This window comes from Theropithecus gelada, chromosome 6, assembly GCF_003255815.1.
Source record: "Theropithecus gelada isolate Dixy chromosome 6, Tgel_1.0, whole genome shotgun sequence".
NCBI classification, from domain to species: Eukaryota; Metazoa; Chordata; class Mammalia; order Primates; family Cercopithecidae; genus Theropithecus; species Theropithecus gelada.
The window spans coordinates 164,417,639-164,441,371 of record NC_037673.1 but is presented as its reverse complement, the minus strand read 5'-3'; the positions used below and the strand labels follow the sequence as shown (position 1 = coordinate 164,441,371).

General features: G+C 48.2%; 1 protein-coding gene across 5 annotated transcripts in view; it reads right to left on the bottom strand.

Annotated features, from left to right (window-relative positions):
* Window positions 1–5,386: 5,386 nt before the first annotated feature.
* The window catches only part of TENM2 (teneurin transmembrane protein 2), a 985,093-nt gene continuing 966,746 nt past the window's right edge, over window positions 5,387–23,733 (bottom strand). For all 5 annotated transcript variants that reach the window (XM_025389012.1, XM_025389009.1, XM_025389010.1 and 2 more), the window contains 3 exons: window positions 20,353–21,967; window positions 9,143–9,273; window positions 5,387–7,508 (listed from right to left, as the gene is read on the bottom strand). In XM_025389012.1, coding sequence (XP_025244797.1) covers window positions 6,747–7,508; window positions 9,143–9,273; window positions 20,353–21,967 — 2,508 coding nt within the window. In that variant the 3' untranslated portion in view covers window positions 5,387–6,746. The remainder of the gene's footprint in view (window positions 7,509–9,142; window positions 9,274–20,352; window positions 21,968–23,733) is intronic.

The following is a 23,733-nucleotide window of genomic DNA, read 5'->3' as shown; positions in this document are numbered from 1 at the left end:
ATTATTTTTATTAGGCTTTCCAAATAATCCCATGCAGCAGTTATTTTTGTCCCTGTTTTACAAACGGGAAAGGTGAGGCTCAGGAAGGTAAGTCCAGGTGGAAATGCACTCCGTGGGCAAATGGTGGAGGCAGGTTCGCAGTCCAGTCTGGTTGGTCCCAGAACTGGTCTTCTTTGGAATCTTGGAAACCGATTCCAGGGCACTCTTTAAGGAACCCAGGGCTCTCCTCGCAGTCTCTTGCTGCCCAACGACTTCCCTAAATCCCTTTGAGGCGCCGTGCCCGACTCCAGGCAGATTTCATGGGAAAGGCTGCCACCTTGTGGCCAGATGGCAAACCCAACATTTGCCGGGAGGAGGCGAGGGCTGGTGAGGGAGGGGCTTTGCGGAGCAGCTGGTGCGGCCTTGCTTTCGGAGGGCGGCGCGCAGCCACAGTGCCCGTTGCCGGTGCTGGGGGACGGCGCCTTACAGGTTGCCCAGCTGCCTCAGGGTGGAAGGCGGGGCTTGGGTGTGAGCGTGCTGAATCAGAACTTTCCTGGAAAGTCCCCATTTGTACTGATCAGAGGATCACTGAAGTAAGCAACTAATCAGAATATCCCTTCTCCCTAAATGTTCCTCCCTGGTGTTTCACCGGGTGGTCGTGGAGGAGGGAGAGGCGAAGGAGAAGAATGGTGCACGCCCTGGAGAGAGGATCCTTGGCCGGGATCCTGTTCTCGGTGTTCCGCCCTCTATAGAACCTGTCCCCAACTCTGAGCAAGTTACAGAACCTCGTCTTCATTTCCCAAATCCGAGCCGGTTTGAGGAGCTCACCCTCTGTTCTGACGGCCCCAGCCTTCCTTCAAGCCCTCAGTCCAGACTGTTGCAGGCTCCCCCGGGCTCTGGGCCTGCTGCCACTCTTCTCTCTTTGCAAACCCAAAGATTCCCTAATCGTGTTTCTCCCTATATACGAGAGCCACACTGAGGTTCCTCATGACCTGGCAGGAGAATGCCCAGTTTCTTAGCCTGACTCTTATTCTTACCTCATTCCCTCCAACAAACCTCATCTCTGGCCTTGCCCTTCCCGCTGAGCTCCAATCCCCTCCTCCTCATTTCTGGCTGCAGGTGAAACTCACCTACTCACGATCAGATCCTTCTTCCAGAGGTCCTGATCTAATTGACCTGGGACCCGTGTCTAGAATGCTCGCTGGTGGTTCTAATCCTTAGCACCTGTCCCGGCCTCTCTGAACTTCTCACCTGTCTCTTTGCATAATTCTTCTCCTTCCTGCTGCCCTCTCCTGCCTTGTCTGCCTGGCATTCTCTTACCTGCCAGTGCCCAGCTCAAATGCTCATGGAGGCGGGGCGCAGTGGCTCACGCCTGTAATCCCAGCACTTTGGGAGGCTGAGGCGGGCAGATCACCTGAGGTCAAGAGTTCGAGACCAGCCTGGCCAACATGGTGAAACCCTGTCTCTACTAAAAATACAAAAATTAGCCAGGCATGGTGGTGGGCACCTGTAATCCCAGCTACTTGGGAGGGTGAGGCAGGAGAATCGCTCAAACCTGGGAGGTGGAGGTTGCAGTGAGCCGAGACTGCACCATTGCACTCCAGCCTGGGCAACAGAGCGAGACTCTCTCAAAACAAAAACATAAAACAAAAAAACAAAAAACAAAAAATACTTGTGGAGAGAACTCATACTCCTGTCCTCTGGACATCACGTGCTTGCTCGTCACTTGTGTGCCAGCCCTAAGCCTCCCGTGCTCTAGTGATTGGCTTGTGAGTTTGTCTCACGCTTTAGACCATGTTTAATTTACCTTTGTCTTCCCAGCTTCTGACAGTGCCAGGGACAAAATTGTGCTTGGTGATTCTGAAAGTAGAATGCCTGAACAGATGTCCCTTGTTCACATGGCCAGTCTTCACGTTGCTGAGACTCTCAGCTTTTCAGATGTCACCCTTTCTGAAAAGCCCTTGAAGCCATGGAGAAGGTCCACACACTGAAAGTACTTGTTCAAGTTCCCCAGACCTGGGAGAAGGGAGAAGCAGAGATTGCTCTTGGGGACATGAGATTTGAGGGAAGGTCTTTCTCCATCTCCCTAGCTGCCACATACAAATCTCTCCCACTGTGAAAATTGTCATGCCTCAATTTCTACTCTTAGAAAAATCAGTGTTCAGAAGAAAGATTTTAAAATAATAAAAATGAGGTTGGGCACGGTGGCTCACGCCTGTAATCCCAGCACTTTGGGAGGCTGAGGTGGGCAGATCACTTGAGGTTGGGGGTTTGAGACCAGCCTGGCCAACATGGTGAAACCTCGTCTCTACTAAAAATACAAAAAATTAGCCAGGCATATGGGGGTGGGCTCCTGTAGTCCCAGCTACTCAGGAGGCTGAGGCAGGAGAATTGCTTGAAACCATGAGATGGAGGTTGCAGTGAGCCGAGACTATGCCATTGCACTCCAGCCTGGGGAACAAGAGCGAGACTCCGTTTTAAAAAAAAAAAAAAAAAAAAAAGAACATTTATTAAGTACCACATATCCATGATGCAGGCAATATCTCATTTAATTATCAAAGCAGCCATCCTCATCCCTGACCCATGATGGATCATTATATAAGTGAGAAACTTTTCTTCTGCTAACTTGAGTTTATCTTTTAACGCAGCGAATGATATTTACCTTAATTAGCACATGTAAACTTCCCAAGTTCCCATGTTCATTTAGTAAGTGGTAGAGTCAGGACTGGTTCCTAGGTGGTCTGACTTCAGAGTGCACGATCTTCACTAACCCATAGGCTGTACCGCCTTTCCAGAATTCTGTATCAGACAGTCTGTCCTGGTCATGCTAGGACTGGCCCAAGGAAAGGCGGGAAAGGATTTCTGCCCCATGTCTGTTTCCTTCTCCCTTAGTATGTGTTCGTGTAGTGTGTTATAAGAGCCTGGTCTGGGTGTAGCAGAAAAACCATGGATAATTCAAAGATGGTTAAACCAAAAGAGGAGAGTTTCAGGCCTGGGTGGCATTCTGCTGACATGTGGTTCCCTTTGTGATACACTATTTGCTCACCCTTTGGGTCTACCACCCTTTGGGTCTACCTGAGAGGCTGGATGGGGCAGAGAAGCCACGGGCTGAGTGAGATCCCCTGGCTTCTGGCCTGGCGTGCACGCCCTGTCCTGGTGGGCTCTGGTGGCTGTATCTACTGCAGGAGGATAAAACACAGTGACTGGTCCGCATGAAGTTCCCACCAAACCAAGATTTGAGTGGTCCTCATGGCCCACCGGAAGCTGTTCTGTGAGCTTTCTCCAAGTAGTCCTGACACCAGCCAGGTTAAACAAGGCAGGCAGCAGCTGGACCGAAGCAGCCCAAAGACAGAGAAGCTGTCTCCTGTTTCCCACCCTCCTTCTGAAGGGAAACAGCCCAAACTCACGGCCCTGGGGAGATTCCTGTTCACACGTGCATCCAGAGGGAAGTGCTCTGGGCCATTTCCGTTGACTGCTTGCTTTACTAAGTCATCACTGGCTCTGCTAGTGACGCTAGGAGGGCTTGTGAAGCCTGGTACCTGGGTTCAAGCAGGCCAGCCCCACCTCTCTCTTTCTTCCCTTCCACCTGTGGGTGATGGGCCCTCAGGAGGCCTCAGACTTCCTGAAGAGGGTTTGGAATTGGCCACAGCTGGGCTTGAATCTGATTCCACCGTTTACCCGCTGGGGGATGGTGGCCTCGGATTTCTCACCTCCAAAGTGACTAGAAGCTCATCCGGGGCATGCATCCAGTCACTTTTTTAAAAACTAGCTTTAGCTTAGGGTGATGGCCTCCTTGGCCTCCTCCTTCATCTCACCTAGGTGACCACATCGGCTTCCCCTCCCTGTCCTCCACACTGCAGCCACAGCACTTTTTATGAAATCAAAACTCAAAACTTTCTGTTGCTTTTCATGTTAAAAAAAAAAAAATCAAACCTCTAACTGTGTCTTGTGAACCCTGCCAGCCTCTCCGTGCTCCGGCCTGACCACCCACCTTCTGTGTCCTTTTTTTTTGTTTTTTGAGATGGAGTTTCGCTCTTGTTGCCCAAGCTGGAGTATAGTGGCGTGATCTCGGCTACCTACAACCTCCGCCTCCCAGGTTCAAGCAATTCTCCTGCCTCAGCCTCCCAATTAGCTGGGATTATAGGCATGTACCATCATGCCCGGCTAATTTTTATAATTTTAGTAGAGATGGGGTTTTGCCATATTGGCCAGGCTGGTCTTGAACTCCTGACCTAAAGTGATCCACCCGCCTTGGCCTCCTAAAGTGCTAGGATTACAGGCGTGAGCCACTGCGCGTGGCCTATTTTCACTTCTTGATGCCATGCTTTTCCTACTGTCTGTCCCCTCCTGCCCACAGTTTCATGAGGCAAGGGCCCATGGGTGTCTACTCACCTCTCTTATCCAGAACTTAACCCAGGACGTGGCACGAGGGAAGCTCTCAAGAAAATGTGAATGAAAGGTGAGGACAAACTAAAATATTGCATGCCGAGCCCTTAGCATTATGCTGGGCACCAAGTAAGCACCAACAAATATCAACAGTTAATGATGGTATTATTCTAACTTTAGGAGTGATGTAGAACAAAAATTTTCCAAACCAGCAGTGCTTTTCTTATTGGGTTGTCCCAAGTATGCAAGATTTGGGGTAAGTTGATGTAGTCTGGAAAGAAATATGAAAACACACACACACACACACGTCTCCCAATGTGGTGAATGTTCCCCTTTAATTTCTGCCAGCATCTCTCAGAACTAGAATGTGGTTGCAGGGAGGAGCCTGAATGTCCCAGGAGTGCTAGAGGGATCCATCCATGCTTGGGCAGGCTCTGAGGGTCCTCACTGCCCACCCACACCACATGCAGGCTGTCCACTTCTGCTCCATGCAGAGAAGGGGCTGCAGATGCAGGCAGAGTTAGCTATAGAATTGGGGAGCACTAAGATATCTCTAATAAAAGCTCCTCCAGGCAGGGCTCAGTGGCTCATGCCTGTAATCCCAGCACTTTGGGCGGCTGAGGCGGGTAGATCACCTGAAATCAGGAGTTCGAGACCAGCCTGGGCAACATGGTGAAACCCTGGCTCTACTAAATATACAAAAATTAGCCAGGTGTGTTGGTGTGCCTGTAATCCCAGGTCTCCTCTACTCGGGAGGCTGAGGTGGGAGAATTGCTTGAACCCAGGAGGCAGAGGTTGCAGTGAGCCGAGATCACACCACTGCACTCCAGCCAGGGCAACAGAGCGAGACTCCCTCTCAAAAAAAACAAAAACAAAAACAAAAACAAAAACAAAAACAAAAAAAATGCTCTGCCAGATGTTCAAAATACCAGCTCAGCCTCTGCACGTTTGGGCAGCTCCTCTTTTTCTCCAGTAATGCTGCCTTTTTCTCATCTCAAAGCATTTCCACACAAGACCAGTGTCCACAGGAGTTTTAGAGACTTTATTTATGTATAAACAATTTAAACACTTTGCCATAAATTATCTTTGCCTGTCCCTAGTCTTTGCTTAGCAGCAAATTAAAATTAATATAAAAACTCGATGAACAATTCATACATGTATATTACAAAAAAGTTCCTGTACCAAAGTTCTTATTAGACTTTTTTTGTTTTTGTTTTTTTTTAATTTTTAAAATTTTTTTTGTTTTTATTTTTATTTTTTAAATTTTCTCTCCTCGTGGTGACTGTCATGTGATTGTCTCAGTTTCTGGACCAAACAAACACACTAATAATTTTAACTCTGAAACAGTGATTGCGCCTTTCGGCTCATGTATGTACAGGGTGATCAGAAGTGGTACCTGTTAGCAAAAGTGTCACGATGCTGCACCTCTACCAAAACTGATACCCACAAACTACGGAATCTAAACAGACTACACCCTGTAACTGCGTATTACTGTCCACAATGGAATCTCCAAAGACGAAAGAGTATGAAATTTATCTGTAGTGATTATAGCCACCATTTTGAATTAAATTTTACACTCTGCGCTCAAATAAATTAGCTCAGGCCAGACTTAGTTGGGACCTGAGAGTTAAGTGCTGGATGGTATTATTTCGCTTTGATTTTTGATAGGAATTTATTTTATTCCTTCATGTTTTTTTTTTTTTTTCTTTAAAAAGTATTTCCAGTGCTCACTCCTCCTCTTGTATCCCCCCCTCCCCAGGCGCTACACACAAATCACCCCCAAAGTCGTGTTTTAAATGCACCTGTATTTGCTTAAACGAAAATGTCGGAAGGATTTGTCCCACAAGCAGTCTGAGGGGTTTGTCCCGCAGCTGGTCTGGTGACGCTGGCCCTCGCGGATGTCTGCGTGTCGCTCACGTGTGAATGAGTGAGGTAATTGGATATGAGGCCTTCTTTCTCATCTTCGTTTCTTCGTTTATCGGTCCGTGTGTTTGTTTTGTTTTGTTTTTGTTTGTTTTCTTCTTTGCTTTTTCGTTTTTGTTCTTTTGTTCCTTTCGGACACTTTGCGTCTCTTTTCTGCGTAGACCCAGAACAAGTGGGTCATATTTTAGGGGAACTTGGAACATCGTGTGTGTCTGTTCATTCATTCGTTTGTTTTGTTTTCCTCGGAATTTTCAGCCGGGCTTTAGTCTACTTCAGGATGAGGGACTTCTCGCTTGGACAGTAGCATTTGAACTCAAAAAATGTGAGCTTTCTTGCCACTTGGTCTCCTAAAGCAGCCCAGCCTCAGTGCCCCTGTTAGGTCTTCATCTCCTTAGGAGAGGAGATAACAGTTACTCCTGCTGAGCCATTCAGACAAGGAATGGCAGCAGATTATTTTGTTACCTCTTTCCCATCTCATTCTGTCTTAAAAACTGGATGTTGCTGCTACTGTCTGCAAGCTCTGGGTATTGCTCCACGGGAAGCACGTAATATCCCTCGTACCCTTGCACACGCCCGGTGCTCAGAAGCTGCTGCTTCTCGCCCTCAGTCCACAGGCGGCTCCCCTCTCTCCCGTCCCTGGCTTTCTGCTGCTCCTTGGCCCAGGCCGTGCCCAGGGCCCTCTGTCTCGCCTGGTCCAGGACGCGGGCCTTCTCTTCGTCCAGGGTGTCAGGGGTGAGGCCATAGCGGATGCTGAGCAGCAGTGTGGAGTACTGGAACTCAATGTTCGTGAACCTTCGAGTCCTGCCGTTGACCAGCAGCGTGGGCTGGGACACGGTCACGTTTACCCCGCTCTCCAGCACCTTGCGGCCGATGGTGGTACCCAGCGTGACCAGGTCGCCATCGGCTGAGCCAATCTTCACAAAGTAGTGGGTGTCCTTGCCCTCGATGCTGTAGTGCATCTTGTCCAGGTAGTAGGCGTTGTTCAGCACAGACGCCACCTTGCGGCTGTCCTCGCTGGCGATGCTGGACACACCCGTGGTCACCCGCCCTTCTTTGATGGCGAACATGATGCCTTTGCCAATGATGGGCGTGGTGGTGGCAAACCAGTGACCCGCTTTCTCTCGGATGCTGGCGTGGAGCTTTTTAGTAATGACCTGCCCTTCCAGAGCCATGAAGGCCTGGTTATGTCTCTCCGTTGTCTGTTGGACACCTGTAATGAGCTGTGGGGATAAGAAAACAGAGAAGGCTGAGAAGATGAGCTGGGCAGCTCACTCAAAAGGAGTCACAAAGAGAAAGGCTTGGAACTCTCCTGCAAGAACTAGTGTTGGGTCTGTCCAGATCTGAGCTGATGGAGTCCTACTTTTTGGAACTATGGACAGCTGGTTGATTACCAGTGCTCTGAACTATGGATGACTGGTTGATTACTAATGCTCTGATGGTGTGGCCTGTCCATCTTGCAATTGCCGCTAACTAAAAAAATGGTAAAGGAGGTTTGCCCCTTGCTGGCATGGGCACCCACGCCCACACACTTACCAGGTCAAGCCACCACTTGGGAAGAGCCCTGTTCTGCACTCTGATGGCTGGCAACTGCCTTGCCAGCTTCAGACCCAGGAACGTCCTGACACAAAGGGCAGGATGCTGATTTGAACAGCCTCAAACCCCACCACTGTAACCTAGATTTCCCGGAGGCCAATGACTTGGATATTCATTAACTTCCTTGGGTTAAGACCTTGCCACTCAAAGTATAGCCAGCTGCAGAGGAATCACGAGGACCTGTCCTGTTCAAAAAGCAGAATCTCAGGCCTCACTCCAGAACAACTGAGTCAGAGGCTACGTGTGAACAAGACGCCCTGGGTGATCTGTGTGCATAGGAACATTTGAGTAGCATCAGGCTGAGAGATTCAGGCTTCAAGGGCGAGAGGGAATATCCCCCGGCTTTGAGGCAGTTGCTTTGGATCCTTGCCCTGGTTCTGCAGGGGATGAAATCACCATTATCTCCTTGGCCTTGAGCTCTCCACTCGCAAATTACAACTTGTCTCAATTGGTGGTTGGGGGACAGGCTGGGATAATGGGAGAGGCTGCGTTTGGGAGGTAACGGCACTTAGATAAATGAGAGAAATGATGGCTATTCATCCACTGAGTGGTCCCCAAGGGGCAGGACTGAGTGAACGCTGTTCTCAATTACCCAGCAGCTCCTCCTTGCCTCTCTATAGTTACACAATCTGGACAATTATTCAGAGCAGCTGAGGCCTTTCAGACTTTGATAGGGCTGAGCGCCGGTTCTGTAGCAGGGGCTATCTGAACCCCTCCCATCCGATTGCAGCAGAGGTCTCAGCTGCACCCAGATGGAAACTGACCACCCCTAGGTCATCACAGAAAGACCCAAGCACAAATTATGTTCTGAAAACTCAATCCGTATACGTTTGGCCATAAAGCGCCGAGGTTTTATGTGGGGCATAAAAATGTTCTTTAATGGGACGGAAACTGCAAACCACAGTTTTATGATGTCCCATAAAAGCTGAAAGGGTTATGATCTTATAGGCAGTGCAGATGGTAGGTTGCTGCTAGATTTCTCTGTGCTGTTGTTAATCAAGGAGTGACTCAAGGGTATTCTACTGAACAGATAATGATACCACAATTAAGGCAATAATCGAAGTTAGTAAGAAATATGTGCTGTGCCAGACAGGTGACAGCACTGACATTCACTTTCCTGGGAAGTCTCAATGTGTCCCACACCTTTTATACCCAGCTCCAATGTTTTCCTGCACTGGCATGCCCTTGGCTCCCATGAGGTTCTGTTTGCAAAAGGGAATGATGACAATCATTTGGATTCTTGGCAGGAACCTCCGCTTACCTGTCCATTCTCACTTGTTTGACTCTCTGACAGTTCATAGGGAGGAGGCACGAAATACATTTTGGCTCTTGGGAAGCCAGGAATGATGTTGCTAAGCTGAAATCCAAACATCACAAGCCAGCTTTTCACATCTATGGTGGAAACAAAAAGAAAGGTTTCTGAAATCATGATGGATGGAGAGCAGCAGCGGAGCTTAAAGAGAGAACAAAATAAAATGGGTGGCTGGGTGTAGGGTCCAAAGGGGAGGGGGGAAGAGTTCGTGACTATCTCCTGGGTCCAGACCCAGGGCTTCCATACATGGGTTTTAGAAAGTAGATGTCTTTCCAAACTTGGTCAGTTGAGAACCGCCATGTGGTGATTAAGGAGGCCCTTGCTCGAATAAGACAGATCTAGCTTCAAATCCCCTGGCTGTGTGACCTTGGGCAAGTCCCAGCCCCTCTCTGAGCCTCAGGTTCCTCAGATATGAATTGGGATAATAACTGTCAGTCTCACTGGGTTGTTATGAGGATCAAAGGAGGAAATCCACATAAAAGGATTTTCACAGTGCCTGGCACATTAACTGCTCGATAAATATCAACTCCTTTATTTAGCAAGTATTTAAGGGAGCATCTATCACAGGCCACACAGTGTGTTTAGAGGCTAGAGATACAAGGGTGGGCTGGAGGGATAAGTGATGCTTATTATCGGTGTGCAAGCCTTTTGGACTGGGGCTGCTGCACTGAGGCTGGCTCACTATGGAAAGGGGTTTCGAAGAGCTGGACACAGATGGAAAGCAGAGTCCTCTGGATCCTGAGAGCCCTTTTCTCCAGCCTTCCTACTCTCTCTCTCTCTCTTTTTTTTTTTTTTTTTGAGATGGAGTCTTGCTCTGTTGCCCAGGCTGGAGTGCAATGGCGCAATCTTGGCTCACTGCAACCTCCGCCTCCCAGGTTTAAGTGATCCTCCTGCCTTAGCCTCCCAAGTAGCTGGGATTACAGGCATGCGCCACCACACTTGGCTAATTTTGTATTTTTAGTAGAGACGGGTTTCTCCATGTTGGTCAGGCTGGTTTCGAACTCCCAACCTCAGGTGATCTGCCCGCCTTGGCCTCCCAAAGTGCTGGGATTATAGGCATGAACCACTGTGCCCAGCCCAGACTTCCTACTCTTTAAAGAGAAACCAAGAGAGGGCACTGGCTGCTCAGAGTAAGATCACCTGCCAGAGGCCAACATCAAGTCCTTGCATTGGGAATTATGTCACCTGCCCCAAGTGCCCTGCCCTCTGCTGAATGATCCAGGTCCTTAGAATAAGACTCCTTCCACACTGATCAACAGAGAGTCCTGGATGTCTGTGCCTCGAAATGCTCACATCTTCACCACCACCACCACCACGGAATCCAGCAGGACTAATCTCCTTATGCTCCTTATCCCTGTTTATAATGGGCAACCCCCAAATCATGCCCAACACCCTCCAATCCCTTCCTTTCCTGCTCCAGCTTCACCTCTCCCCAGTTCCCCAAATACTTCTATTGGGCCCTCTGGAATTCACATTTGTATCGGAAGCCACACCCCTCCCCCCCGCCCCCACCACCTCATGTCTTCAATCTGTTTTCTAATGGTTCCTTTCCCTTTTTGCTCTTACTGAAACTCTTTCTGCCAAGAACATTGGTCTCCCTGCTTCTTCACCTGCAATCACTGGACCTGGAGGTACAAATGCATTTGTAATACAGGAGGCACTCGCTTGCATTTCTCAAAGCTTTTAGCTTCTGCTCCACTGTCATTCCCTCCATCTGTTTTCCTGAATTAATTCTTAGTGATTTCATCATACAGGTAGTTGCTCCTTCCAACATTCTGGCCTCTTGTTTCCATGACCTCCTCTCCTTTGATAGTCTTTTCCCTACTCATTCTCATGTTTATACTCTGGACCCTGTCATCCCCAATCATTTTCATCCCTCCATCATCTCAATTTCATGCATATCACCCTCTGACCACTGCCTCAATGTTTTCGCACCTACCCTTTCTTGTAACAGGACAACCTTAATCCTTTAATCTCTCCCACACAACCCCTAGTACCTCCAATCCATCCCAAACTCCTTTCCCCGTCCATCCCTCACCTTCCTGGTTTTTCTTCTCTCCTTATCTAGCACATAGTCACTGGCATCATTCCCTTGGTGATATTCTCAGATCCCTTGCCCCTTTCTCACCTCACCACACTTGCTTGGTGAAATCACAATGTTGGTTACATCCAAGTCTTTGCCTATTCCATATTTGTACCTGTGCAGCTGAATGTGACTGGGGTAAAAATCATAACCATGCTGACCCGTGTCACTTTAAATTCCCCAGCAGGAATTTAAAGCATGCTTCCCTGCTGCCTGGTGAGCTTACTAAGTTCCTTTACTCCATTCAACTATCCTCTCATCCTCCTGGACAATTTTACTCCTTCTTATCTCCTAAAATCCCCAATACCTGCTTCTCCTTCCTCCCAGTAGCTGACCTTACCTCCTATTCTGAGATAACTGATGCAGCCAGGGGACAATTTCCCTAAACTCCCATCACATTTGCCGATGGTGATGTGGCTACCAGCACTTGTACTCGTATTTCTGGCTTTTCTCCTCTTACTCTAGATGAGCTGTGCAAGTTCAATCCTTCCCCTATGCACTTGGTCACACTCTTTCTTGCCAACTCAGGGACATCACTCCAGCAATTTTCTCTCTTACCCCACATCATTGATTTGCTCTCTCTTCCAGTGGATCAACCCCATCAGCATACAGATGTGCAGCTTAATGTTTAAAAAATTTCCCCTCTTGCCCCCGACCACCCATTTCTAATTCCCCTTTGCAAAAACTTCACCAACTCAAACTAATTTTCTATTCTCATTGTCTCTTATTCGTCTCCCCTTCTCCTTTGAATCAGGCTTTTGCCTCCACAACTTCCCTGAAACCACCCTTGTCAAGGTCATGAGTGATTTCCGTTTGCCAAGCCCAGTGTTGCTCTTGGTTCTCATCCTGCTTGACCTATCAGGAGTGTTTGACAAGTGGAACTCTCCTGCCTTTCTTTTTTCTTTGCTTTCTGGATGACATTCTCGTGTTTTTTTCTTCTCCCACATTAGTAGCTGCTCTCTGTCTGTTTTTGGTTCCTCTTCATCTCCCTGATCTCTTAATGTTGAGATGCCCCAGACTCAAGTCAGTCTATGAGCTTCTTCTCTCAACCGTCTCCACTCAACAATCATGGTGATCTTAGCCAGGCTTGGTCCCCAAATGCCATCTACATGCAGATACTGACTCCAGAATTTGTATCTCCAGCATGGACCTCTTCTGGAACGCTAAACTTGGATAGCTAATTGCATTTCAAATTTAACAGGTCCAAAACTGAACTCCTGATCTTCCTCCAAACTTGCCCCACCCACAATCTTCTCCATCTTGGCTAATGACAACCCCATCCTTCCGGAGGTCATCCTTGACTCCTTTCTTTTTTCCATTCCCCACATCTAATCCATTAGTAAATTGTTTCCTTTTTTGTTGTTATTGTTGATACTGAGTCTCACTCTGTCGCCCAGACTGGAGTGCAGTGGTGCCATTTCAACTCACTGCAGCCTCGGCCTCCTAGGGTCAAGTGATTCTCGTACCTCAGCCTCCCAAGTAGCTGGGATTACAGGTGCCCGCCACCACGCCTGGCTCATTTTTGTATTATTATTAGTATAGGTGGGGTTTTGCCATGTTGGCCAGGCTGGTCTCGAACTCCTAACCTCAGATGATCCCTCCACCTTGGCCTCCCAAAGTGCTAGGATTACAGGTGTGAGCCACCGTGCCTGGCCTAATCGTTTCCCTTTTTTTTAAAAAAAAGTAATGTAAAATTCATATAAAATTCACCATTTGAAAGTGCACAATTCAGTGGTTTCCAGTACATTCACAATGTTATGCAATCATCATTACTAATTTCAGAACATTTTCATCACCCCCCAAAGCCCCTCATACCCATTAGTAGTCATTCTGCATTACTCCTCCCACAAACTGCTTTCTGTCTGTATGGATTGACCTGTTTGGGACATTTGACATGAGTGGAATCCCACAATACATGGCCTTTTGTGTCTGGCTTCTTTCACTTAGCATGTTTTTAAGGTTTGTCCATGTTGGAGCATGCAGTGTGCTTTGTTTATCCATTTACCAGTTGATACATATTTGGGTTGTTTTCACTTTTTTTTTTGAAACTGAGCCTTGCTCTGTCGCCCAGGCTGGAGTGCAGTGGCGCGATTTCGGCTCACTGCAACCTCTGCCTCCTGGGTTCAAGTGATTCTCCTGCCTCAGCCTCCTGAGTAGCAAGGACTACAGGCACCCGCCACCACACCCGGCTAATTTTTTGTATTTTTAGTAGAGATGGGATTTCACCATGCTAGCCAGGATGGTCTCCATATCCTGACCTTGTGATCCACCCACTTTGGCCTCCCAAAGTGCTGGGATTACAGGCGTGAGCCACTGCGCTTGGCCTGTTTCCACTTTTTTACTATTATGAATAATGCTGCTCTAAACATTCCTGTACAAATTTTTTTGTTTGAAAGCCTGTTTTCCATTTTTTTCTGAGACAGAGTCTGGCTCTGTCACCCAGGCTGAAGTGCAGTGGCGCAATCTCAGCTCCTGCCTCAGCTTCTTTAGTAGCTGGGATCACAGGCACGCACAACCATGCCCAGCTAATTTTTGTGTTTTTAGTAGAGATGGGATTTTGCCATGTTGGCCAGGCTGGTCTCGAACTCCTGACCTCAGGTGATCCGCCTGCCTCAGCCTCCCAAAATGCTGGGATTACAGGCATAAGTCACCGCACTGGGCCGAGAAGGCCTTATCTTTAGAAGACCCTCCCTATCGGGATCTTTTTCCCCCAGGGATCTCTCTCTCCCTAGCTCAGGATCCCTTGAGGAGGCGAAAGTGATGTTAAGAGCCCTCCTGCCTCTGTGACCAGGAATTTCAGTGGCCATTCCCATGAAGAGCAATGCCTTATGTCCTAGTTTGTATAGTTTTTCTTCCTCCTTCCTCTTCCTTTTCTTTCTATTCTTCCTCTTCTTCCACTTCTTCTTCCTCTTCCTCCCCTTCTTCCTCTTCCTCTCCCTCCCCTTTCCCTCCTTCCTCTCCTTTAAATTTTCTAACATGGCTGGTTTCTGAGTCTCAACCCCTTTGGAAATGTTTATTCTAGTGACTCCTCCTCCATGCTGCGGAAGGCATTTCTGAGACAACACAACACGTCTCCTCCTTTAGAAGGAATTGGTGTTATCTGGTAACAGGCTCCCTAAACAGTCTGTCTAGAGGGAATTGCTTGGGCAGGAGCTGGCACTGTGGCACCACCTAATAGCTCATGACTCTCCTCTTCTCACGTTCTTCACAGCATGTGATCATCCACCGCCAAAGCGCGTTCTCCCTCTGAACACACTGTCAGCGCGGCATCTTCAGGTGTTAAGTGTAAATATGAGAAGAGGATAATGTGAGAAGGAGGTTGTGCCTTCCTCCTCACTTAGATAAATTAAACTCCACAAAATCTGACTTTAAGCTAAAGTGTGCCTCGGCTTCGTAAGCCAAAGACCCACCAGGGAGAAAGGGATGGGGGAAAATATGCATCATCATGGGCCACATCTAGGAGGGTCACTGAACTCAAATTTTATCTGGGGCTTCCAGTTTGCCAAAGCAATACCATTCAGAGCAGGGTTGGAATCTATTTCAAGGTGGATATGGAGACCGTTTTCCACATACCCCAGAAAATAATACAAAGACAGTGTCCTCACTCTTCATCTATGAACTCTCCACCTCCAAGTCCATAGCTGCTTATAAATAACAAGTGCGTGGCTGGGCTCGGTGGCTCACGCCTGTAATCCCAGCACTCTGGAAGGCCGAGGCTGGCGGATCAAGAGGTCAGGAGATAGAGCCTCCTGGCTAACACGGTGAAACCCCGTCTCTACTAAAAAAATACGAAAAGAATTAGCTGGGCGTGGTGTAGTCCCAGCTACTCGGGAAGCTGAGGCAGGAGAATGGCGTGAACCCAGGAGGCGGAGCTTGCGGTGAGCCAAGATCACGGCACTGCACTCCAGCCTGGGCGACAGAGAGAGACTCCATCTCAAAAAAAAAAAAATATATATATATATATATATATATATAAAATAAAATAATAACGAGTGCATTTATTAGCCTTTGCTCTGTGCTAGGCACTTTACATGTCGTGATGCATTTAGTTTTCGCCACCCCATAAGGTGAGTGCTATTATTATCACTATTTTGCCGATGAAGAAACTGTGGCTCTGCAAGGCACGGTGGCTCATGCCTGTAATCCCAACACGTTGGGAGGCCAAGATGGGCGGATCACGAGGTCAGGAGATCGAGACCATCCTGGCTAACACAGTGAAAGCCCGTCTGTACTAAAAATACAGAAAAAATTAGCCGGGAGTGGTTGCAGACACCTGTAGTCCCAGCTGAGGCAGGAGAATCACTTGAACCCGAGAGGCAGAGGTTGCAGTGAGCCAAGATCATGCCACTGCACTCCAGCCTGGGCGACAGAGTAAGACTCTGTCTCAAAAACAAACAAACAAACAAAACAAACAACAACAAAAAACTGTGGCTCTGAAGGGTTGTTTGTCCAAGTCACACAGCAAGTGATTGGCAAGGTTAGAAGTGGTGCCTTTTTCCTTTTCTTTGTTTTTGAGACCGAGTTTCACTCTTGTTTCTCAGGCTGGAGTGCAATGGTGCAATCTCAGCTCACTGCAATCTCCACCTCCGAAGTTCAAGCGATTCTCTTGCCTCAGCCTCCCCAGTAACTGGGATTACAGGTGCCTGCCACAACACCTGGCTAATTTTTTTGTATTTTTAGTAGAGACAGGGTTTCACCATGTCGGTCAGGCTGGTCTCAAACTCCTGGCTTCAGGTGATCCACTCGCCTCAGCCTCCCAAAGTGCTGGGACTACGGGTGTGAGCCACCGTGCCTGGCCAATAAGTGGTATCTTGAGATGGACTCAGGTTCTCATATCAGAGAAAACTGACCTCAGAATAGGGCAGTGCTGGGGGCAGGGTATAGATCCCAGTGTATCCAAGACAGAAGAGTTTCCTGGGATGCTAAAATCGGAAAAGTCTAGGGCATTGCAGGTTGTTGGGAGGTAGTCTCCCAGTTTTTTTTTTTTTTTCTTTTTCTGAGACCCTGTCTCAAAAAAGAGTGCCATGGCACAGTCACAGCTCACTGCAATCTCAATCTCCCGGGCTCAAGCAATTCTTCTGCCTCAGCCTCCCAAGTAGCTGGGACTGCAGGTGTGCACCACCACACTTGGCTAACTTTTAAATTTTTGGTAGAGATGGGATCTCTCTATATTGGCCAGGCTGGTCTCAAACTCCTAGACTCAAGTGATACTCTTGCCTTGGCCTCCCAAAGTGCTGGGATTACAGGCATGCCTGGCCCAGTCTTTCTTTTACACTCTTTCTTCTCGTATCTTTTCATCACAGATATGTCAATTATCAATATGTTACCTTAAAAAGTAACTGTTCAAAAGGGTGCTGCTTTGGAGCCTGTGAGTGAGAAGGAACCACTTCTTGCCCCCTCCGCCTGCTCCTGGAGGCTAACTTGTGTTTCTGCCCAGATGTCTCTGAGCTCCTACCCAGTCAGTAGTATTCTGGGTTGCTTTTCTTTGTCCTCGCATTCTTGGGAAGAACAAACAGACCCTTCTCCGGCTTCAGGAGCTGCCACTTGCATTCAGAGAGTTCTGTTTCCAAACAGCCACCATTCTTTTGCTGCTACTGGGTACTGGAGAGAAAAGGTTCTGTTCTTCGTGTTTCTCCTGACTACATCTTAATTACCTCTTCTGCTTAAATTGTGAGCAGTGAGTTCAGCCACTCTGCTAGTCTCCTAAGTGGCAAATTAAGACTAATTTAGATGGGGCTTACAGATGAGCCAACATGTGAACAGCAGAGAATAATTTGGTGTTCTCCACTCGGATCCCCACTCCCAGGTCACTGCCCGGGCGTGGGCTGTGCCTGGTCTGGCTCCTTCTCTCCCTCAACTCCCACTGAAGACATCCATCCTGTGCACGCCGTTTCTCTCACACCACCCTTTATTTTAGACTCTCTAATGGTTTCTGGATTCAATTTTGTTGGACTTAGTTCAACTTGATTTGATTCCCATTTATTGAGTCTCCATGAAGCGCCAGAATGAGAAAAGCAGTATTGCTATTCAGAAAACCCTGCTAATTATTTTTTTTGGCCTTTTCTGGAGAGCCACGTAAGTAGCTGAGGGGGTCAGTGAGGCTGACTGTGCCCTGTGAAATGATTTTGTTTGGGTCTTGGCAGCGGGACATGTCCGTACAGCCCACACTGCGGGTTTCTCTTTATTGCCTCTCTGGCTGATTCATTCCCAAGGTGTCTGATGCCAACCGGGCTTCTGGAAGGGACATTCTGTGTGGGGCAGGATTCTCTCCTATAGCTAAGGTAGGCCTAGTCAACCTCCCCATTCACACTGTTTCCTGTCTCTGGAACACTCCTTCTGTCTCTGGGCACTTCATAAATGTCTGATCAACACTACCTGCTCAGAAAGGCCGTCCGTGATCCCCTCCATAAAGGAGACACTTCTCATCACTCTCCATGCCCTCATCCTACTTTTTTCATCTTTATATCATGTATCATTACCTAATATTAATACTATATGTGTGTGTTTTCCTGAGACTTATTTTAATTTGCAGCTGCAGTGATTTCGGGGACAAAAATCATGCTGAGCATGGGGTAAGCAGGGAAGCCCTAGCAGGGCCTCTGATGAGGCACAGGAGTGGAGGACAGGAGGGTTTACAGACGTTAGCCTAGGTCACTTGGCCATAGCTTCTGGGCCCCAAAGGTCCCAGATGTTTCTGGTGTTTGGGGATTCTGGGTTTGACTTCAAAATGTCCAGGGCTTGTCAGTGAAGCAATGCATGGTCACAGTTGATCTTTAAGGTTGTTTATTTCTGTGGCATGGGGCTCAGAGGGCAGCACTGTGCTCCAGGTAGATGCTGCTTCCATTCCTGCCTTGGGGATGGACAAGTGGCCCCGGTCACCTAAGTGTCGATGCCTCCTTGGCCCATGGAAAAGAGCTGTGAGTTTTCTGGAACTTGGGGGTTCTGGTCTTGGGTCCTCATTATTGTTTCTCTATACAAAGCATAAACAGTGAGATGGTCCCAGCCTGCTTGCTGGAAATTAGCCCTTTGGAGCCCTGGTCTCTTTGGATCTCTCTCTCCCCCTCTCTCTACCTACCTACCTACCTACCACCATCCATCCATCCATTCATCCTCCCATCCACACACCCATCCAACCATTCACCCACCCATCCACCTACCCATCCCTCAATTTATCCGTCTATTTATCCATCCATCCATCCATCCATCCATCCATCCATCCATCCATCCATCCATCCATCCATCTATCCATCCATCCACACAGCCATCCAGCCATCCAGCCATCCACCCAGCCATCCAGTCATCCACTCAGCCATGCAGCCATCCAGTCATCCACCCAGCCATCCAGCCATCCACCCAGTCATCCACCCAGCCATCCAGCCATCCACACAGCCATCCAGCCATCCACCCAGCCATCCAGCCATCCTGATTTCCTTGCTCATTTCCCTAAGCACAGGGACTTTATCTTGCTTCCCATTGTATCTCTAATATGTAGTACATGTTAGATACTGTACAAATATTTGCTGAATGAGTGAATGGATGGATGGAGAGAGACTCTCATTTCACCAATTTCTTTTTCTTTTCTTTTCTTTTTGTGAGATGGGGTCTCACTCGGTACCCAGGCTGGAGTGCAGTGGCATGATCATAGCTGACTCTAGCCTCCAACTCCTGCGCTCAAGAGATTCTCCCTGCTTAGCCCCCTGGGTAGTTTGGACCACAGGCATGTGCCACCACATGCAGCTAATTCATTTCACCAATTTCTCACTTATCACAGAGAAGTAGATAATCTGCCTTTCTTGGCCCCTCCTTTCATGCTATTCTCCAAACTTTCTATGTCGTTATGACATTTGTTCATAGCCTTCCTTCAGCCTTGAGCCAAGGTCCCATGAATTCTTCAGGCCCATTTTGACATGGGCCCTTCTGTATATGCCAATCTTGAAAATCAGAATTAATCTGCACACACACACACACACACATCTTGAGAGAATGGTTTTGTCTTATTCACCATTGAATCCCCAGAACCTAGCACAGTGCCACTTTATAAATGTGTTTTGATAAATAACTGAGCAGACGCCTATATGGTAGCAAAGACTTAATTCTGCTTTGCATTATTGTTGGTTATTTGTATATATCTCTCACCAGATGAGCCTCTGGAGGTCAAGAACTGGGTTACAGTCATCTCGATACTTACGTTCACTCATTGCTTCTCTAGTAATGACAATGTTAATAACATGAGCAGATACCATTTCATAAACATCCACTCTCTACTTGCCAGGCACTAAACTATAACTACACAAGTTCATTTACTTCTTCTTCTTTTTTTTTTTTTTTGAGACAGGGTCTTGCTCTGTCACCTGGGCTGGATGGAGTGCAGTGGCATGATCTCAGCTCACTGCAACCTCCGCTTCCTGAGCTCAAGTAATTCTCTTGGCTCAGCCTCCTGAGTAGCTGGGCCTACAGGCATGCACCACCACTGGCTAGTTTTTGTATTTTTAGTAGAGATGGGGTTTCACCATCTTGGTCAGGCTGGTCTTGAACTCCTGACCTCAAGGGATTCATCTGCCCCAGTCTCTCAAAGTGCTGGGATTATGTGGGTGGCGTGAGCCACCATGCCCAACTGAGTTCATTTACTTGTCATGATCACTCTGTGGGATGGTTTTATCAGTGCCTTTCACAGGGAAGGAGACTATGGTTCAGAGAGATTGGACAACTAGCCTAAGGTCCTTTGGCTTATAAATAGAAGAGAGGGAATTTGAACCAGATATTTCTGACACCAGAGCCCTATTCTCTCTCCACTTCTTACTGCTTTCCTCTGTTGGGGTAGGAAGGGCTTTTAGAAAGCTATTTCAACTGACTAGACATGAAAGTGGCTGGGACATCTTCAAACAGTCCTCAGGACTGCTCTGTACTGCTGTCTCTCTACTTTTCTAGACACTGTAGTGCTGCCAAGCGCATTGCCTGGGCTTTATGGCCCGTGGGCTTCTCCTACCATCAGATGGGAGACCTTCCTCCCAAGTTCCCTACGGCAACAACTACCCTGCAGGGAGCCACTGCCCATCCTTGGTGGTAGAATCCTCACCTGTCACGTAGTTCTTCAAATCTAGCTCACTGCTGAGAGGATTGTTGCTCTTGAACATGTACAGGTTAAATGGGGCCGGCTCCTTGCCCACGTTTTTCCACATGGTATAGTCTGGAGAGGTCCATCGTCCTGCCAGCACATCATAATCACGCTGAGTGAAGTGGACCAGCTTGGTCAGGGGGTCATAGAGTCCCCCATGGAAGCCAATGACCATCTGGAAGTCGGGGTTGGAGTCATAATAAATCTCCCCATAGGCCGTGTACTGCAGCTGTTTGATCATGAGGCCATTGATGCTGAACACAGCCAGAGGAGTCCCTGTGTTATCAGAGGCAACGTAGTACTCCTCCCCACTGCTGCTCTCCATGGCAAAGAGGTGGCCCTGGAGGTCGTAGTACAGCGAGGTAATCTCCGAGTTGGAGTGATTGTAGACATGGGTGATGCGTGTCGGGTTGTGGAGGTCAGAGTAGAAGTACTGCAGGTGGTGGCCCAGGTTGGTCTTGTAGGAAGCCCGCCGTCCTACGCCGTCATAGCGGTACTGGACACTCCACCCGCTGGCCTTGTTGTAGGCTCTTGTTAGGAGGCCCTTGGAATTGTATTCAAAGATGTCAGACCCTCTCTGGCACAGATAACCATCATCGTCAATTTTGTACTGCACATCCCCGAGTCTGGTTATCCGATCCCGGAGGTCATAGCGCAAGGGCATGAGGCGCACACTGTTGCCTGGGTTCAGTAAGTGGAGATTCCCATTAAGGTCATAGCTGTAGCGCCAGGTCGGGCGGTCATTGACAGCCACACTCTGGAGCTGCCCGTCCCCATCGTAGTCATAGGTGTACTTCGTGGTATTGGCATAGGGCCCCAGTTTTAGCTCCCTCTTGATAACCCTGCCCATGCTGTCATATTGCACCGTCATCCAGTACATAAGGGACCGGAACATCTCATACTGGACCTCCTTGATCCGCCCATGGGTGTCAAAGTGTTTGCTGAGGGTCATCACGGCAGTGGTGATAATCTGGTTGATGTCATAATAGATGACTCCAAACTTACCAAAGTGTTCCACCTTGCCAGAAATCTCATCATAGCGGTAGAGGTCAACGGGGAGAGGAGTCTCACTTATGACGGGCTTGATGCTTGCGATGCGGAAGCTGTTGTCATGATAGGTGTAGTCAAACCTGGCGTTGACCATGCCTTCCTCAGAGAACCTGTAGATCTGCTTGTCTACCAGGGGCCCAATCTTCCGGTACCTGATGGTGCAGGAGAAGCCCCCACTTTGGAGGTTGACCATCTTCAAGACACCGGTGGTCTCGTCATACCCGAAGGTGACGGCGGTACTGTCGTAGACAATCTCTGATAACTTGGAGAGTTTCCCATATTTGTAGAACACCTGGCGTCCAGTGCCCAAAAAGGAGGTCTTCAGGATGCGGCCGTCGTCACTGTAGTCGAAGATGACCGAAGCATTGCTTTCAGGCGGGTTGTAAATGTTGCGGATGTAGCCGATGGAGGTGTGTGTGGACATGCTGTGCCGGGCCACGCTGGGCATGGTGACGGCAAGGAGGCGGTCGGAGGAGTCATACTCAAATATATACTGACGTTGGCTCTGAAGCAGGAGGACCATGGACTGCAGAAAGGAAAGGGGAACAGAACATATCAGTTGGCTTTTGAGGACCAAGCATTCAAACAGACAGAATTTAGTCAATTTCCCCACATGTCAACTCAAAAGTCATGAAGAATGGGAAGCTTAGACCAGATTAAACAGATTGATTTCACTGGACATGCCAATCCTGATGGATCATGGTGGTTGCCTTGACCAGTGCTTCCCAAATTTAATATGCAAGCAAAATACTCAGGATCTTGTAAAAAGGCAGAGTCTAATTTGGTAGATCTGGGGTGGGCCCTGAGAATCTGCATTTTGCAACAAGCTCCCTGCAAATACTGATGTTGCTTGGATGATACTTTAAAAATCGAGGGCTTGGACAGCTGAAGTGAGAGGCATGAGGTTTACCTCCACGCTCAATAACAAGGAACCCCAAGATTGCTGAGAAATGACTGCCACTGGGTCCAGCAGGGAGAGCTGTGTGACACACATACCCTGATTAAATCTAAAAAAGAGAAAATGCATCCTGTATTTTTTTTTTTGAGACAGAGTCTCACTCCATCACCCAGGCTGTAGTGCAGTGGTGCAATGTCAGCTCACTGCAACCTACTCCACCACTCGGCTTCAAGTGATTCTCCTGCCTCAGCCTCCCGAGTAGCTGGAATTAGAGGCATGCACCACCACGCCTGGCTAATTTTTGTAATTTTAGTAGAGACGGGGTTTGACCATGTTGGCCAGGCTGGTCTTGAACTCCTGACCTCAAGTGATCAGACCACCTGGGACTCCCAAAGCGCTGGGATTACAGGTGTGAGCCATTGTACCCAGCCACATCCTGCATTTTGAAGCTACTGCAAAGATGAAATAACCTAGAATCACTGATTCTTTGGGAAAAAAAATGACTTCAATTACAGGCAATTGGGAGATTCCTGCTCCCCTGGTCCATCATTCCTGTATTTCAGGCATAACGAGGACAGCATTCAGGAAGGACTGAGGGGACAGCAGTTCTGTCTTGCAGAGAGGTAACATCTTTGTCTATGGGTCACCGCTGTAATGAGTTGGTGAGAAAGGAAGGAGCGGATCTGCACCAAGGGGAGTCTAGGTGAGAGGCCCAGGCTGAGCAAGCCCCTGTCTAATGACTACATGGCCAGGGCAGCCTTCAAAAGTCTTGACACGTGCCCAAAGGGATCTTTTTTTTTTTTCATACCGCCACTCCAACCTGACCTTTTTCCAGCACGAAGACCTGAATTTGGCACTTTCAGACACAGGGAATCATGTAGAGAGAATTCATGGGCTGTTTCAGCCAACAGGACAAGTAGGAGAGGGTTGCTCTGTGTGCTTGAATTTTAGGCAAAATTCCCCATCCTGATGGCTTAATTTAGGGTAAGGCAGAAATGAATCACTGCATTTCCAATTCATAAGTAATGATGAGCCGCGCTGCCAGTGGGATGATTCTGTCCGCTTCAACGGCACTTTTTTCTTTTTTGGAATAGAATCAGACAATTCGTCCTTTTTGCCATTACTGAGTGTCTAGCACCCCCACCCCCTACCCCAATGGTAATAGTGCTGAGCTATGAATAACATTTGCCTTCAGATTTTCTTCCCCCTGTGAGGGTGGGAGCAGGAGGGAAGTCCTTGTAGAGTTGAAGTAAAGATGTTAAGATGTCTCATGGCAAAGCATATCAGGCTAGCTTACAAGAGCAGCAGGAATGGCCGGGTGCGGTGGCTCACGCCTGTAATCCCAGCACTTTGGGAGGCCGAGGTAGGCGATCACCTAAGGTCAGGAGTTCAAG